The sequence below is a fragment of the Rhinopithecus roxellana genome, chromosome 4 (assembly GCF_007565055.1).
Source record: "Rhinopithecus roxellana isolate Shanxi Qingling chromosome 4, ASM756505v1, whole genome shotgun sequence".
In the NCBI taxonomy this organism is placed as follows: domain Eukaryota; kingdom Metazoa; phylum Chordata; class Mammalia; order Primates; family Cercopithecidae; genus Rhinopithecus; species Rhinopithecus roxellana.
In genome coordinates, this window is record NC_044552.1 from 50,900,187 (window position 1) to 50,916,569 (window position 16,383).

General features: G+C 40.8%; 1 protein-coding gene across 11 annotated transcripts in view; it reads left to right on the forward strand.

The window, feature by feature from the left end:
- The window catches only part of ELOVL5 (ELOVL fatty acid elongase 5), an 85,661-nt gene that overhangs the window by 45,645 nt on the left and 23,633 nt on the right, over positions 1 to 16,383 (forward strand). For 6 of the 11 annotated variants that reach the window (XM_030929518.1, XM_030929519.1, XM_010363987.2 and 3 more), the window contains exons 2-3: positions 6,082 to 6,147; positions 9,819 to 10,006. In XM_030929518.1, the coding sequence (XP_030785378.1) occupies positions 6,090 to 6,147; positions 9,819 to 10,006 (246 nt within the window). In that variant the 5' untranslated portion in view covers positions 6,082 to 6,089. Of the gene's footprint in view, positions 1 to 6,081; positions 6,148 to 7,311; positions 7,714 to 9,818; positions 10,007 to 13,829; positions 13,911 to 16,383 lie in introns of those variants that run through there. The other 5 variants (XM_030929523.1, XM_010363993.2, XM_030929524.1 and 2 more) reach the window with 2 other exon arrangements.

The window sequence follows — 16,383 nt, forward strand, 5'->3', positions numbered from 1 at the left end:
AGTGAATAGCTTTGGGAGATCTTTTTTGTTGGGATTTTTTTTTCACTGGGCCCTATTACTACTCTCTGTTGTGACCTGTAATTCTGGGAAGCCCCCTAGGTTGAGTGCAGGTCAGAGACTCCTGGTTAAAGAGGATGGGAATCGATGCTTTGGCTTGGTGTCATCGTGGTCTTGTTCCTGGGACATGTTGACCACTCCCAGCCCTGTCCGTTTTCCTGTCAGTGTGTGGGGAACCAGCCAGATCAAAGAATAGCTTATTCTTTTGCTGCATGTAGGACTAAAGCTCCTTTTCCACGGAGCCTAGTGCCTGGGCTTGGTCCCTGCTAGTACAATTGTACAGAGCAGCTGTGTTCCCACTTGACCCAGCTCACCCAGGCTGCCTGTAGTGTGATGCGGGTTATTGAAATGTTATGTCATTGGCCCACGTAGCTCAGAAGATGGGAAACTGCACCAGTGAGGCCAGCCGCAGACCTGGCAGTGTGATTGGGCATCTTTTGTGAAGTAGGTCATGCCGTTCCCATAAATCCAGATTACTTGGCAAAGTGTCAAGAGTTTTGCATGGCCCTCTGCCTCCCATTCCTTTAGTACAAAAGAGTATAGCTCAGCCCACAGACCACTCAGCAAGTGCCCAATTTACTTAACAGGGCAGGCCAGCCTTGCCTGGTGATGAAGAATTCATTTGCTGAGACCTTTGTACTGTTCATGTGGCATAGCAGATGAGGCTCAGCAAGGAAGATGGGAATGAAAAGGGCATGTTGCTGGCAGGAGGGCTGCGGGAAGGAGGTTAGGAGATGGTGGCAGTGTGAGTAGATAAGGATTGGCACCGTCTTCTGTTCCTAGCCCGTTGGCCACATGCTCTCTGCAAGGTGTATCTCGTGACTGACCTCTGTCTATTGCTGAGCAAGGCCTAGGCACCAGGCAGGGAGTGGAGGACAGAAGGCCTCCCATGGTGCTGCCCACTCCTGTTGTGGCCTCTGGTCCTTGTGCATGCCAGCCTAGCCATGGCCCCAGGGCCATTGTGCTCATTTGTGCCTCTAAATAAAACACCCTTTCCCTTGGTAGGCATGTGGCTTGCTGTCACCCTTCAGGCTCTGCTCTGTTACCACCTTCTCAGGCAGCCTTCTCTTATGTTTTCAAAAATAAATTCCCACTCCATGATTCCAGCCCCTTTATTCTGCTTTATTTTTTCTTGCTAACAGTTATTTTGCATATCATATTGTACATGTGTTTCTGTCTGTAATTAGTATATGTTTATGGTGTTTCTCACCAGCCTGCAATCCCAGGGCCTTCGGGCCTCCATGCCTGGCGGGTGGCAGGCACTTGGTAAGTGTGTGGTATGAATGAAAAGTGAGTACATGGTATTGAGGGACACTAGTTATGGGGCTGCCTTGGCAAACATGATGTTGTATTGAGTAAATGATGAAGCTTTTGGTGAAGATGTCTCTTAGTAACCTGTGCAGAAACAAACAGCCTTGCCTGAGAAGATTACAGTATATATCCAATTGTGGGTGTGATAGGGGAGAGTTTGGGGGAAATATTAAACATGCCAGAGTCCAGCCCAGAATCAAGCTTGGGATCCACGGATCAGGACTCTCCTGATAGGGCCCGTTGTCCAGGGGCTACCTCTACCTACCCCTTCTCCCTTTTCACTGTAGTCATTTCAGAAACAATAAGCAGGAACAATAATTTGAAAATTATCATTTCCTCCCATGTATCTGTTCTTTTAGAGAATGTTTTGCTGGCTATTTCAGTATATTCCTAAGTTTGATTGTGAAAAGTTCTGCAAACCTAGGAGAAAAATTCTCAAGCCGAGAAGAAATGCAGTCTAAGAACAGATGTACCATTTTTGACAAAAATTGTTTCTTGCATGTGCTTTTGTAGAGAACACGTTTCATTTTATAAGGTCGAAAGAGTGCTCCTGTGCCTGCCAGCTTCCGCAGCCTCTGTTCAAGATGGTTTAGACTCAGATTATTTGGGACAGATGGCTTGTAACAGGATTCTTCAATATCTCCAAATACTAAATTCCACAGTCTCTTTTGGTAGCCTGCTGCTGGTTCAGTACTCTTGGACTGAAATTTTACCTTATGTTTAATCAAGCTGCTTTTCTGTTGCCATGATGTTAGCCTAGATTCTCAAATTGGACTATGTCCTAGGCATTTGTCCTTATGGTAATAGGTCATTTATCGCAATTCCTGGGCTTCATATTTTTCCGGGGCCACTACTGTTATCCCTCTCCACTCCTGCCCCACCAATCTGTATTTTCACTTTGAAACCTTTCTTCACTCTTGTTTCCAGCTTCTCTATTTCCTCCTTACATAGAAACTGACCCTGGCTACAGCCCTCTGAAAGATCTCTTAATTAAGTGAAATGATTGATTCCCTTATTTTTGTTAGACATATTCCTCCTGTTTGATCTCAGAATACTGTCGTTTGAATTTTGTTACAGCATGGTTTTAAACATATATCCAGCTTATATTCGTATGCATCATTCTACTGTCTGCTCATTTGCAAACTGGATTTTGTTTTTGCTTTACTGTATCTTCTTTTCCCCGTTATGAATGTCTGATTTTTTCTAGGTCACTAGGTGTGCTCCTTTATGTTTATCCCTATTTTGGCAATCCTTTGTATTAATATACAGTAGGTGTTAGATAGTTGTGTATTTAATTAGTACATTCCTTTTAGTTTTGTCTTTCATGTTTGGGTAATATCTGTTTCTGACAAGTTCCTCTCTTGATATATTATCAGCTCCCCCCCACCCCTGCCTTGCCCCCACCTTCTCTTGCTGTCTCTCTAGGGGGGTGTTAGGACATGCAAGTGGACATTGTGGGTTGTCAGAATGATTGGGGCTCACTGATGGCATTTAGTGGACAGGGACCAAGGACAATTAATGATCCACAATGCACAGGACATTGATTGTTTCCACTGGAATGCCAGCAGTGCCCCTGCTGAGAAGCAGAGACAGCCGTGGGTGGTTGACAGTATTCATCATGGAGCCAATCCTGTGGCAGACATACATTCAGAAACATCTATTGAAGGCTTCCTACATGCCAAGACACAGCTGTAAGGGCCTTATTTATATTACCTTATTTAATCTTCTTAAACTTAAAGGCAGTTGCTTTGGTCTTTTCCCCATTTTTCAGAAAGATTAAATAATTTGTCCAAGGTCACGTTGCTAATAAGTGAAAAAAAATTGGGGGGTTTCAAACCCTAGTTTCTTATAAAGAGTCTAGCATTGAACCTGCTTAAAGTCCCTTCATGCTTAATACCTGATTATTGTACATTTAATATGACCCATAAGTAAGTAAGTTAATATTACACATTAGGTAATAGAATCTAGGTTTTAAAATGCCTTGGAGGAAGGTATCTGTCCCCAATGAGCAGCTTGTCTATCAGTTATTCAGTCCGTTAGTCATAGCCTTTATGACCTTGTTCCTTCTGACTTCCTTTCATTTGGCTGTTTGGGATACAGCCAGTGGGGAGCAGGGAACCCTGTGACCTCGATATACACGGCCCACCATACATCATAGATGAAATTAAATTGTGTTAGTGTGATTTCAGTGTCACAAAATCATGATGGTTGTCTTCCAAAACTTGGATTTTCTAGATGATTTTCAATAGAAGTTGAAAAATTAGACACAGCCAGATTATCTTTTAGCCAGTGCCCTTCCTGAACCCACCTTGGGCAGAACTTTTAATAGCCTTTAAAAGATAAAACATTTCTTATTTAACTGTGTTTTAAAGAGGAATTCTCTTTACGAAGTGTAAGGCTAAACCTATTCTCTTCAGCACCAGGATTTTCTAGAATTTCTTGTCTCTCCTGAAGTGGTTCAATCTAGGGCAGGAAAATGGCTTAGGACAAAAAATGGCCTTTCTTAGGAATACAGTGCATTAGTACCCCCTCATCATCAGGGAGTACATTCTAAGACCCCTAGAATGGAAGCCTAAATCTGCAGATAGTACCAAACACTATATTGTATATAGTGGGTTTTTTCCTATGCATATATAGCTGTAATAAAGTTTACTTTATAAATTAGGCAAAGTAAGAGATTAACAACAACGATAAAAAAATAGAACAATTAAGTAAAATAAAAGTTATCTGAACTATGAGCACTGCGATCCTGAGGCAGTTGATCTGATAACCCAGAAGGTTATAAAATGACTCGAGGGTGAAGAAGTGTTTACAGTGAAGATACGCTGGACAAAGAGATGATTCCCATCCCAGGCAGGATGGAGTGGGACTGCAGGAGATTTCATCACGTTACTCAGAACAGTTTGCAATCTATAACTTATGAATTGTTTATTTCTGGAATTTCCCACCTAGTATTTTCAGGCTGTGGTTGATTGCAGGTAATTGAAATCTCAGAAAGCAAAACCGTGGATTCAGGGGACTACTGTATGTTAAAATTTTAGTTGTTGGATTGCAGAAGTGATCTTGTACTAAGGTTGTGTAACTATTGAGAGGCAAAGGTGGCTGACCTGGTTATTGGCAGATGGGACAGATGGGGAGCTGGTGCCTTCATTTCCAGCCATGAGTTGGTGTCAGCACCCTCCCCAATCACCCTTGGGCAGGAAAGCTGTCAGGACAGAACCCTGTTAACTACTTTGAAAGTGTCATTGATGGCTCCTCCTGTCTCTACGTCCCTTCTCATCTGGACTGACCTAATTGTAACTACTACAACCATTAGATAATTTCATGGATAAAGTAATTTAAAATTAGCCAGAGAATACATACGCTTCAGTGTTACAAGCCAAGGAAGAGAAGTGTTGCTAAATGATTAAGAGCTTAGTTAATAAAATCAATTCTGCCTTTGCCCTTGGAAGTTATAATATTGATGATTGTTCCTGTAAGAAGAATGGCCAGGAAAGTTGGAAATGTATGTCTTTAATATACTAAATATAGTCAGTATGCTTATGAAAAGTTGATGAGCTACCCTCTAAATATAAATCTTAAATTGGGGAAGGTTGGGAGCTACAGAATCTTAGAAGATGGAGGTAAATCTTTAACTGGTATCTCCAAGATGTTTTATTTATTTATTTATTTATTTTTTTTTTGAGACGGAGTCTTGCTCTGCCACCCAGGCTGGAGTGCAGTGGCCGGATCTCAGCTCACTGCAAGCTCCGCCTCCCGGGTTTTGTATGCCATTCAAGATGTTTTATTAAGTGAAAATAAGTAATGTATACACACTTCTATATATAATAGTGTTTTTTTAAGTTTTTTTTAACTGTGATCCCCACAGTAAGAATATATTTTACATCACAGCTGAGTATATTATACTTATAAATATGATATAGTAATACTAAAGTTTTATGAAACTATATTCATTCTCACTAAGAGCAAAGCATTCTGATTCTTTATTATGATCAATTATTATTTGTAATGCTAAGTTGACATGATCATCTACTAATGGGTTGCAACCCACAATTGTGAAAACATCCATTTAGCATGACCTCTTTGTGCTCAAAAGAGGAGAAATCGCTGAAGTATACTGAAGAAATGTTACCATTAGGTTCCTTGTGATGCATGGCTTGGGGATTGCGGTTGAGGGAAGTAATGAGATTTTTGCCCCTTTTTTCATTTTTAATATTTGAAGTTTTTTACTGTAGACATGAAGTACTGTAAAATAATAATTGATAAAAGTAACAAGTGGAAAAAACTGTCTCGTCACTGTGGCGTTCTGTTCCCTGATATGGCTCTTCCTTGTCTTACCTCAAGTCCTCAGTTGTTGCCCAGACAGGATCTTTTCCTGTCTGCCACCTCTCATTCCAGTTAGTTCCACTTTTTTCCCCACTGAGATTTCAGCTTCACGGCAAGAGTTTTTATGGAACTGAGAAAAGAAATTCAGAAAACTGGCACTTCATTTATAAAGTGAATTCACAGAATTGTGTCTTTCCTTTTATTCTTCAACTGAGATCTAGCACAAAAGTCACTTTTGTGTATTAAAAAAATTCTTTTAACCTATGGAACTGAACTTAACTTTGCCCGTAGCATATTCTTTGAAAAGAATTTATTATTTTATGAAAAAAAAATGTATAAAAAACATTTTGAGTAGAGATTAATCAGTATCTTTTTTTTTCTTAATAGGTTTTAAAATGGAACATTTTGATGCATCACTTAGTACCTATTTCAAGGCATTGCTTGGCCCCCGAGGTGAGGTGGTTTTTGGTTTTGCTTACCTTCTGCGGCGTCACTCCCTGCCTGTAGTCACTTGTAAATATTGCATGAGGAGATACTAGAACATGTTAGTATTTTCTATGATAAGTCCAAAACTTTATCCTGGATAACAAGGGATTTGGAGAAGTCTCTGACAGAGACACCTGCTGTGGCTGGTCCTCTGTTGATTTTAACTGGAGTTTAAAAATATGCTGTAAAGCTTGTAGCCAGAGAATACTATAGATCTCACCATTATTGGTGGCATGTTTTTCTCAATTCTTGGCAGTCTCTAAGAAAAACTAATTTCCAAAATGCAGAGGTGCAATAGGAGTTTAAAACTCGTCCGCTTTTACAATTTTAATTTACGCTTTTTAAGGTCTTCTCATTTCATATCATGTTAACTCACTAGTAAATATGCACCTGAACCTTACTTGCTGTATCTTTTGGAGAGTAAATCAGCTCCATATTGCCTTCTTTTGATGTCATCTGTAAATGTCTTTAAAGTCTTTTCTGTAAAGAAAGAACTTCTTAGGCTCACAGAAAGATTCACAGAAAAACTAGAAATGGCTTTTAAACAGACAAAAAGAATCTCAGTTTCTCATGATTTTTAAAATACAAAAGAAATAACAAAAGGACTTAGTCTATTAGCATGGCAGAGATGAAATAATAGGTTTCATGTCACCTGTGGTAATAGTGAAGGCATGGAGAAAGTCAAAATTGGTACAGCCTCTCTGAAAGGCTGTTTTGCCTTCTGTTGGAATTAAAATGCACATGTCCTTTTACCTAGCCGTTCTACTCCTCATACTTTATCCTATGGCTAGCCTTGATCAGTTATGCAGTGATGTATATCAGGATGCTCAGTACAGCATTATTTTTCAAGGAATCATCTGGATGCCTGTCAGTAGGGGACAGGTTATGTAAATTAGTGTATGGCCAGTTGAACAAAAAAGAGTAAGTTATAGATCCATCTGTATGTGCTTGGTTTGAGATAGTGCCTTACTTTAGCTGTGAGGGACAAAAATTCCAACTCTAAATGGCTAAAATAATAATGAAAAGTATTAGCTTGCATTACCAGTTGGGGCAATTCCATAGTTATTTCAGGGACTGTATGATGTAACCAAGGATCCTTGTTCTTGTCATTTTCTACTTTGCCACTTCCAGGTATCAGCAGCTCTGTCCTCAGAGTGGGTCCCCCACCTCACACAGTTGTAGGATGGCTGCAGCAGCTCCAAGCAGCACATTCAGAGGAAGAAGAAAAAATGTTTCATTTGTGTGGTTTTAAGCATAAGGAAGCCGTTTCCCAGAGCTCTTTGCCAGCTGTCATCCCTCAGAACTCACTGGCCACAATTGCTTTATATGCCCCTGCCTGAACCGGTCACCAGAGAGGGGGTTAGGACCACCACAGATTGACTAGATCCTAAGGATTCTCTACCTGGGGCTGGAATTCGGATCAGGTGCCTGGGAAGCACTCTGCAGTGTGGGAGGATGAATACGTGCCAGTTTGGAAAGATGAATATTTGTGGGAAAATGAATAAAGCAAAGTGTAAATCAGAGGTTTAAGTTTAAAAAAGAGGGAGATTTGTGTGTGTTTATTGTTCGTGATATATATGTTCATACAAAATATGTAACAGTCTCATGTTAGTTGCTAAGTGGGAACTGGTTTTCTTTCCAAGGCCCAAAGCTGAGAACAAAAGGTGTTAAGCATCCCCTTAAAGTCCCTGGGGCCAGCCATTTCCCTGAATGACTTCTAAGAACAACCAGTTCTGCCGGACTGACAGTAACACCCTCTGTTACCATAGCATAACTAGTGGGGAGGGTGTGGAGGACATGTCCCTCTGAAGCCAAAGAAAGCAAGCCATGAGAGAAATGCTGGGTGAGTTTAGTGTGTACAGTGCAAGAAAGGAAGACCGACTGACAGTTCCCCACGTGGACATATGCTTTATTGAGCCTGTTCTTGTTCTGTGAAATCAAGGCAAAAACAACTGGAGGGAGTAGCAAGATGGTCCAACCTGGGAGGGGTCAAAGGGTAGAGCCGGGCTCACTCCTGTAATCCCAGTACTTTGGGAGACCGAGGCAAGTGGGTCACCTGAGGTCAGGAGTTCGAGACCAGCCTGACCAATATGGTGAAACCTGGTCTCTACTGAAATTACAAAAATTAGCCGGGGGTGGTGCTGTGCGCCTGTAGTCCCAGCTACTCTGGAGGCTGAATCACATTCTCCTGGAGGAGAGTCGCTTGAACCCTAGAGGCAGAGGTTGCAGTGAGCGGAGATCACGCCACTGCACTGCAGCCTGGGCGACAGAGTGAGATTGTCTCAAAATAAATAAATAAATGAATAATAAAAAAAAAAGAAAGGGCAAATGGTGTCCTCCCAACTGCTGCTTCTCTGAAGACATAGCAGGTGAATGCTACATGTGTTTCAAGCTCTGGAGTTGTGAGCCTTGGTGGGTAGTTAAGATTGAGGAGCCACAGGTTTTCGGGGATCATCGTAACGGTTCAAAGGGGAGCATGCCTCAGAGGTAGCTTCCTGGGGTCAGCCAGAGTATGAAGCTGAATCAGGGAACATATAACACCTAGGGGGTCTGGCTGCCAAGGAGTTTCCTGCCATCCAAGAAGAGGTTGTCAGTTTGCTGCTGGTGACTGACCTGTTTCCCTCTCCCTCCTCCCTGCCTAAGGAAAGGAATGGGGGCAGAAGAGACCCTTCCTATACCAGTAGCTCCTCTGGATCTGCCTGGGTCTTCTCTCATGCTACTACTCCTCAGTTTGTTAAATACTACACTTTAAATAGGCACTTATCTGATCATTGCTGCTTCACCTTCATGTTTTGTTTTGTTTTTATTTTCATTTTTGATATGAAGTCTCACTCTGTTGCCCAGGCTGGGGTGCAGTAGTATGATCTCAGCTCATTGCAGCCTCCGCCTCCCAATTTCAAGCGATTCTCCCACCTCAGCCTCCCAAGTAGCTGGGATTACAGGTGCGCACCACCATGCCTGGCTAATTTTTGTATTTTTAGTAGAGACAGGGTTTTGCCATGTTGGCCAGGCTGGTCTCGGACTCCTGACTTCCGGTGATCTGCCCTCCCCGGCCTACCAAAGTGCTGGGATTACAGGCATGTGCCACCACACCCAGCCCTTGTTTTGTTTTTAAATCATTGTCCTCTCTGCTGTTGACCATTACACTCATAGCAAAGGCTGCCTTCCTTAGTGTCAGTTTCACTAACCTGGCTAAGCAGCACGTTTTCTGAGTCTGCATATGCTGGCCATACTTGCTGACTGACATGTGGCTGAGATGGAGGACTGGAGTTCAATGACTGCCATTTCTTGGGTTTCATCACCCTATGTGTAATCTGGTAAACCTGGTTAATAAATCCAGTTAATGGGAAATGTAGCCTTCTCCTTGTTTTCTTCTTAAATTCTTTGGAAAGAATATTTTTATTATGATTTTACTTAGCAAAAATCATGAATAATACATTGTTATTCAGAGCATGTAACAAGGAGCTTCACCTTGTTTGATACGTATTGAAAATCCATGCCTCCTCTCCTGATTGCTTTATTGGGATTAGGAACATGAATACCAGGTAACTTTTATATCATCATGGTTAGATAAATGTTTTCAACGTTTGAAAAGTTGTGATTATTTTTATATGTCATTAAATTTTTTTATTTTTCAGATACTAGAGTAAAAGGATGGTTTCTTCTGGACAATTATATACCCACATTTATCTGCTCTGTCATATATTTACTAATTGTATGGCTGGGACCAAAATACATGAGGAATAAACAGCCATTCTCTTGCCGGGGGATTTTAGTGGTGTATAACCTTGGACTCACACTGCTGTCTCTGTATATGTTCTGTGAGGTAAGTCAAAGGTTACCACAGTCTGCCTCTCACGTAAATGCACTCATAGTGTTGTCCTAAATTGTATTCCTAAATGAGGAAAGGTGGCCCCTCGGGGTATAGAGACAACTGGGCAAGCAAGTATCTTAATGCATTTTGAGTGTGTTTTAAAATCGATTTTTCGAAATGTCAGAATTGTTTGTACAAGTATGCCTTCTAGAATATCAAAAATAGAAACCTTTGTTATTGATTGTTTTGTTGTGTTTCGTATGATATTCAAAATTAAAATATTTTCAGAAATACTCTTATGCAAGCAAAATACAGATTGGAAAATGAACGAAATGTGAAGAAAAACACATGTGAAAGCTTTTTATTATTAAGCATTTAATAAGTGCCTGCTTCTTGTTTGAAGGTAGGGGAGGAAGGAAGTGGGTGGTACTTGTGTTTGGTATGTTTTGTGGCACATCACCCTCTGTGAACGGATAACTTGTCAAATCTGTTGTTTTTTAAAAGCTAAGAGGAGTGTGACTGTTGAGATCTGCATTTAGGTTTTGAATTGTCTGTGTGAGTTCAGCCCAGTTATTTCTTTTATATCACTGCAACGTTGAAAATCACATTTGATGATCTCAAAGGCAAATGTTATAGCATAAAAATGAAAGAAAAATCAGAATCAACCCTTCTCCCTATTTTGAAGGGGTAACACTATAGCCTTTAAAGCTAAAAGGGGGAGGAAAGCTGCCCTCCAGTGGTAAGCAGTTTGTGTACATTTTTCTGGGAAGGCCTACCCACTTTTCATTCTTACACCACCAACCTATTTCTAACTCTTCTGGAGAATTAAGCCCTGTATAAAACAAATGTTCAGGCACTCCTGTATAGTGTTACATTTTGGTTTTAGTTCTTCAAGGAGTAGTAAAGAAGAAGGTAGATGTGGGAGGAAAAGGAGAAGAGATATAAACATGAATCTTAGAGTTCAGGGGACAAAATGAATTCTCCATCAGCCCCAGGCTGTGATGGTGTCTCCCTGGCCGCATGTGGTGATGTGCAGGAGTGTGGGCATGTGCAGGCGTATTTGATTATCAGAGGTGTTGCAGCTGTGGGATATCTGTGTCTTGTTCTCCCATGTATGTTTCATAAGCCAAGGTACAGATATTCTGACTAGAATGGTAGATGCTCCTAGCATTGCTTTTATGCTTGACACTCCAAGAAATGCTTACAACTCCTTTTATTGCTTTTTTTTTTCTGTCCTATTCTAGAATGAAGGCAGTTTAATTAGCCTCCAAGATGGAGAGTTCAGGACTGGAGGCAGGGGAAGTGCACAGGAATGACTCCTGGCCCCAGCACTGTACACATCTCTGTGTTCAAGGGACAAAACCAAAGCAAGCTGTGAGGTTTCTCCGAGTGAACTGTTTACTTTTCCATAATTGATAGATAATAGAGCCATGTCTTTAAGAGAACTCTAATAGAGTTTATAATTATACATAGCAATATTATAGAGAAAAATATTTCATATGATTCTTAGAGAACTTAAGCATTTGCCTTACATGTTTCTTAAGTCCTAGAAATATAGCTATAATTTCATTATATATCCTCTCTTAAACAGATGATTTCCTGCTAAAGAGAAGAAGGAGCTGTATCAATTACAGCTGTGTGCATCTGAGTGGATGTAGGAGGTTCTGAACACATTGTAATAGAAAGTATAGATTTTCCTCTGATAGCTTGGTGAGAACAGAAGACTTTGAGGAGTGACTAAGCACTGAATACAGAAATTTAAGAAATATACAGAATAGGGAAACTACAATTTTAACTCACAGTTTAGAGTACATAGGTAATAGGCGAAGAGGCAGTGTTTCCTTAAATTAAATCAAGTTTACAAAAAGCTATCCAGATCAGATATGCCCAAGTTGAAAATAAGCCCTAGTGCTCCAAGTTGATGGTATTCACATTTGATTTTTGTCCGAGTTTTCTCCTGTACATATGTAAAACCCATCAGTAATTCCGTTGTTATGTGTCGTTTTTCAAGCTTTGAATATCATTTTAGCTACACGTTTTTCTGTTTGTTTTGAGACTGAGTTTCACTCTTTTCGCCCAGGCTGGAGTGCAGTGACGCCATCTCGGCTCACTGCAACCTCCACTTCCCCGAGTTCAAGCGATTCTGTTGCCTCAGCCTCCCTAGTAGTTGTAACTACAGGCATGCGCCACCACTTCTGTCTAATTTTTTGTATTTTTAGTAGAGACGGGGTTTCACCATATTGGCCAGTCTGGTCTTGAACTCCTGACCTCAGGTGATCCACCCCCCTCAGCCTCCCAAAGTGCAGGGATTACAGGCATGAGTCACCATGCCTGGCCATTTTTCTTTTTATACTTAGCATTTCTACTCCATTGAATGTTAAGACACAGAAGGGCAGTCATGGAGTTTTACAATGGAACGAACTGAGGATATCATGAAGCCCCGGGGGGCCCCTCATTTTAGAGGAATGTCCCGGGAGTTAGAGCCATTCTTCTGTGGTCACACGCCTGTAATGGTCATTATTGTAGTTTTTATTTACCTTCCTGCTTATCTGCGTATTCGGGGCTTTGAAGAATTTTTTAAATAAGCAGTCTTTTGTATTTTTGTTTATTCTGTAGCATAATTTCACAGCTGCTTTAGCAAGTTCTAGATTAATACAAATAAAATTAACTGTCACTTAAAGGAGACAGGAAGAAGCAGGGGTTTTTTTGTTTGTTTGAGACAGTGTCTCACTGTTGCCCAGGCTGGATGGAGTGCATTGGTGCTCACTGCATCTCGCCTCCTGGGCTCAAGTGATCTCCCACCTCAGCCTCCCAAGTGGTTGGGACTACAGGAGCATGCCACCACATCTAGCTAATTTTTGTATTTTTCATAAAGACAAGGTTTCATCATGTTGTCCAGGCTGGTCTTGAACTCCTAGGCTCAAGCAATCCACCCACCTCTGCCTCCCAAAGTGCTGGGATTACAGACTTGAGCCACTACATCTGGCCAATAGGAAGAAGTCTTGAAAGAAGGGAGATGATCAGAAGGAAATGAAAGGGGGGTCACTGAAACTTTAAATTCACTGGAAGGAAAATAACTAAATCACAGTTTTAAAACTGTGAAACTGAGTTTAAACTGTAGAAGGAATATAGACTTGCTCATAGTTTGTGCACTTGATAGAAACAAACTTAAAAGGAGAAAAGAGGTATTACTTCTCATTATCTCATTAACTTTAGTGTTTATTTCCAGGAAAAGGTCATAGATCCCTGATTTGGAGCATATTTGAATTAGTGTTATATTTTAATTTGAAAGCATTGGACTTTATAGCAATCCTTTTTGCTTTTGCTTAATAGGGGTTGTCTAATATCACTGTCCATGGTGAAGGCTGGGAAATGAAATTCCAAGTTATAGAAGAGAAACAACTTAGTTTGCATTAGTTACTCAGCTTTGTAAAACGATGCCATTACAGCAAACATAAAAATCTTGTGTGCCTTTTAGCCGCCCGAGATTCAGGGCATTTGTCCTCTGAAGAGAGGCCTGATTTATTTTTCACACTATCCATGTGTCTTTTCTCTTGTCTCCAGTCCCCAAATTGAGAACCTCTACATACATGGTGCCAAACGGTGGCTTTCCCTCACTTTGCCTTATCTACCTGGCTGGATCAGGTTTCCCCTGACCCACCCAGTGAGCTATCAAAGCCACTTTTAACTCCTTTGTTAGAGTGTTACAGGTGGTTTCCCTTTTAGGCAGCTGCTGTGTCCTCGTGTGAAGCCATTTAATGTGTCTACTCTTCTCCTGCTGTGCCTCTGACCTCTTAGACCCTAAGCAGAGAGGATCTAATTGTGTTTGTTACAGTCCAAAAGGGAGCACCCCCGTCAGTCTGCCTATGCGTCATGCACTGATCCTTGGATTCAGCAGCAGCTGCCAGGAAACAGGGTCAGTGTTGTGCAGTGCACATGGCTTTGAATCCCCCAGGAACACTGTGTTGAAAGGGCGGCTGGCTCCTTTCCTCAGAAGGAAGCACTCTGGCCTTCCTTAGCCGATCTATTATGCTCAGCTCTACTTAAACCCCAGCAACACGAGGCTCTTTCATTCTTCTGGGCTCTACCCCTTAAAACTCCCTCTCCTGCCTGTCAGTCTCCTTCTCACTTTTGAGGACTGTGTGCAAGGATCCAATTCCTCTGTGAAGCCATGAGCGTACTAAGGGACAGGATTCAACTCTAGAGAGTGATCCCACCCCCACCCCAACCACTTTGGCTATCCCATTGTTCCCAAGGACTATGATGCATTCCTTTCAAAGTACTCTCATGATGTGCCCCTTAGCATCCCATCCTTGCCCCACCGACACTCACTGGCGTAGGCTAGAATGAAAAGGTGTTTTCCCCATCTTTTTCATCCCATTGTTACTATAGCTGATTGCTCCACCAAATGTATCCTCAGTATTAGAATATACACACACACAAAAAGCAAATGTCAGAACCACATTTTCAAGTTATTTAGCAGTCAAAGATAAATCATGAGTTACACACAAGATTGTTTTTTGAGTATCTATGTATGTTTCCTCCCTTGCAGTTAGAACTGTATGTTGTGAATAGTGTGAGAGAATATGCTTTAAAATATTTAGAACATTTAAAATGTAATTTTGAAAAAAAAAAATTTTTGTAATTTTGAAAAACAAATAGCTGGATGGATGCATCTGGCTTGGCATAAATCCAAACTTATCTTTCTTCCCCTTTTCAATTTTTCTTTTAAATCGTAATTTTGGAACTATTTGAAAATATTTAAAATAAAATTATATAGATGATATCTGTGCACCTAACAAATGCTTGATTTTTTTTGTTTAAATAAGAAAACATTACAAAAATGCATCTAAAGTACAGTCCCTTTCCAGACTTCTTCAGAAGGTTGTACAGTTTTTCTCGGATATATTTTTACTACATATATATGTATACATGACAATACATAGTACGTTCTAAGATAGTTTTTAAAAACCATACATGAATGCTATACTAGTTAAACTTTCTCAAATAGATTTTTTCCAGCCAGTATATTCTGACAAATTCATCTTGAGTCATATAGATGTAATTCATTAATTATAATTATGCTAATTATAGTTAATTAGAAATTAATTCATTTTAACTGCTTTGTATTATTTCAGTGTTGGAATTTATTACACCATTTTGCAAGTGTTTCTTTGGATAGATATGTAGGTTGTTAGATTGTTTTTTGTTGTTGTTTTTTGAGACAGAATCCGGCCCTGTTACCCAGGCTAGAGTACAGTGGCACAATCATACCTCACCCACTGCAGCCTAGAACTCCTGGCCTTAAGCCATCCTCCCACCTCAGCCTCCTGACTAGCTGGGACTACAGGCATGTGCCACCACGCCCGGCTGATTTTTTTATTTTTGGTAGAAACATTGTCTCACGATGTTGCCTGGGCTGATCTCAAACTCCTGGAGTCAAAGTGATCCTCCCACTTCAGCCTCCCAAAGTGCTGGGATTACAGGTGTGAGCCACGGTGCCCAGCTATGTAGGTGTATGCAGGTTATTCAATTAGCAGCGTGCAAAGAATCTTCTAAGACATATCTCCTTATGCAAATATGGTAAGTATTTTGACCAGATAAGTGCATAGGGATTTAGTGACTGAATCTGACAGTCTCTTGTCTTTCAATGGGAAAATTTAATTCATTTTCATTTAGCATGTTAATAGTTATTTCATACCTCAGATATTGTAGGTTTAGTTGCAGATCACTGCAATAAAATGAGTACTGTAATAAATAAGTCACACTATTATGTTTTGCTTTCCCGGTGCATATAAAAGTTATGTTTACATTATATTATAGTCTATTAAATGTGCTATCGCATTAAATCTAAAAAAAAAGTAGACATACCTAAATTTTAAAATGCTGGCCAGGCACACTGGTATACACCTGTAATCCCAGCACTTTGGGAGGCTGAGGCAAGAGAATTGCTTGAGGCCAGGAGTGTGAGACCAGCCTGGGCAACATAGCAAGATCCTATCTCTACAAAAAATTTTAAAACTAGCCAGGCATGGCTTGAGCTTGTTGTCCTAGCTACTTGGGAGGCCGAGGTGGGAGGATGGCTTGTGCCCAGGAGGTCAAGGTTACAGTGAGCTATGACCACACCACTGCACTCCAGCCTGAGTGACAGAGTGAGACCCTATTCATAAGAAAAGAAAGATAAATTAAAAATAAAAATGCTGCCAGGCGCAGTGGTGTGTGCTACAGTTTAGTGTAGCCATGTTCATCAGTGATCTTAGTTAAATCTTCCAGATAACTGGCAGCAGCTTCTATAGCAGCACTTGCTGCTACACCTTGCCCTTTTGTGTTATGGAGATGACTTCTTCCTTTAAACCTTATGAGCCATCCTCTGCTACTTTCCAGCTTTT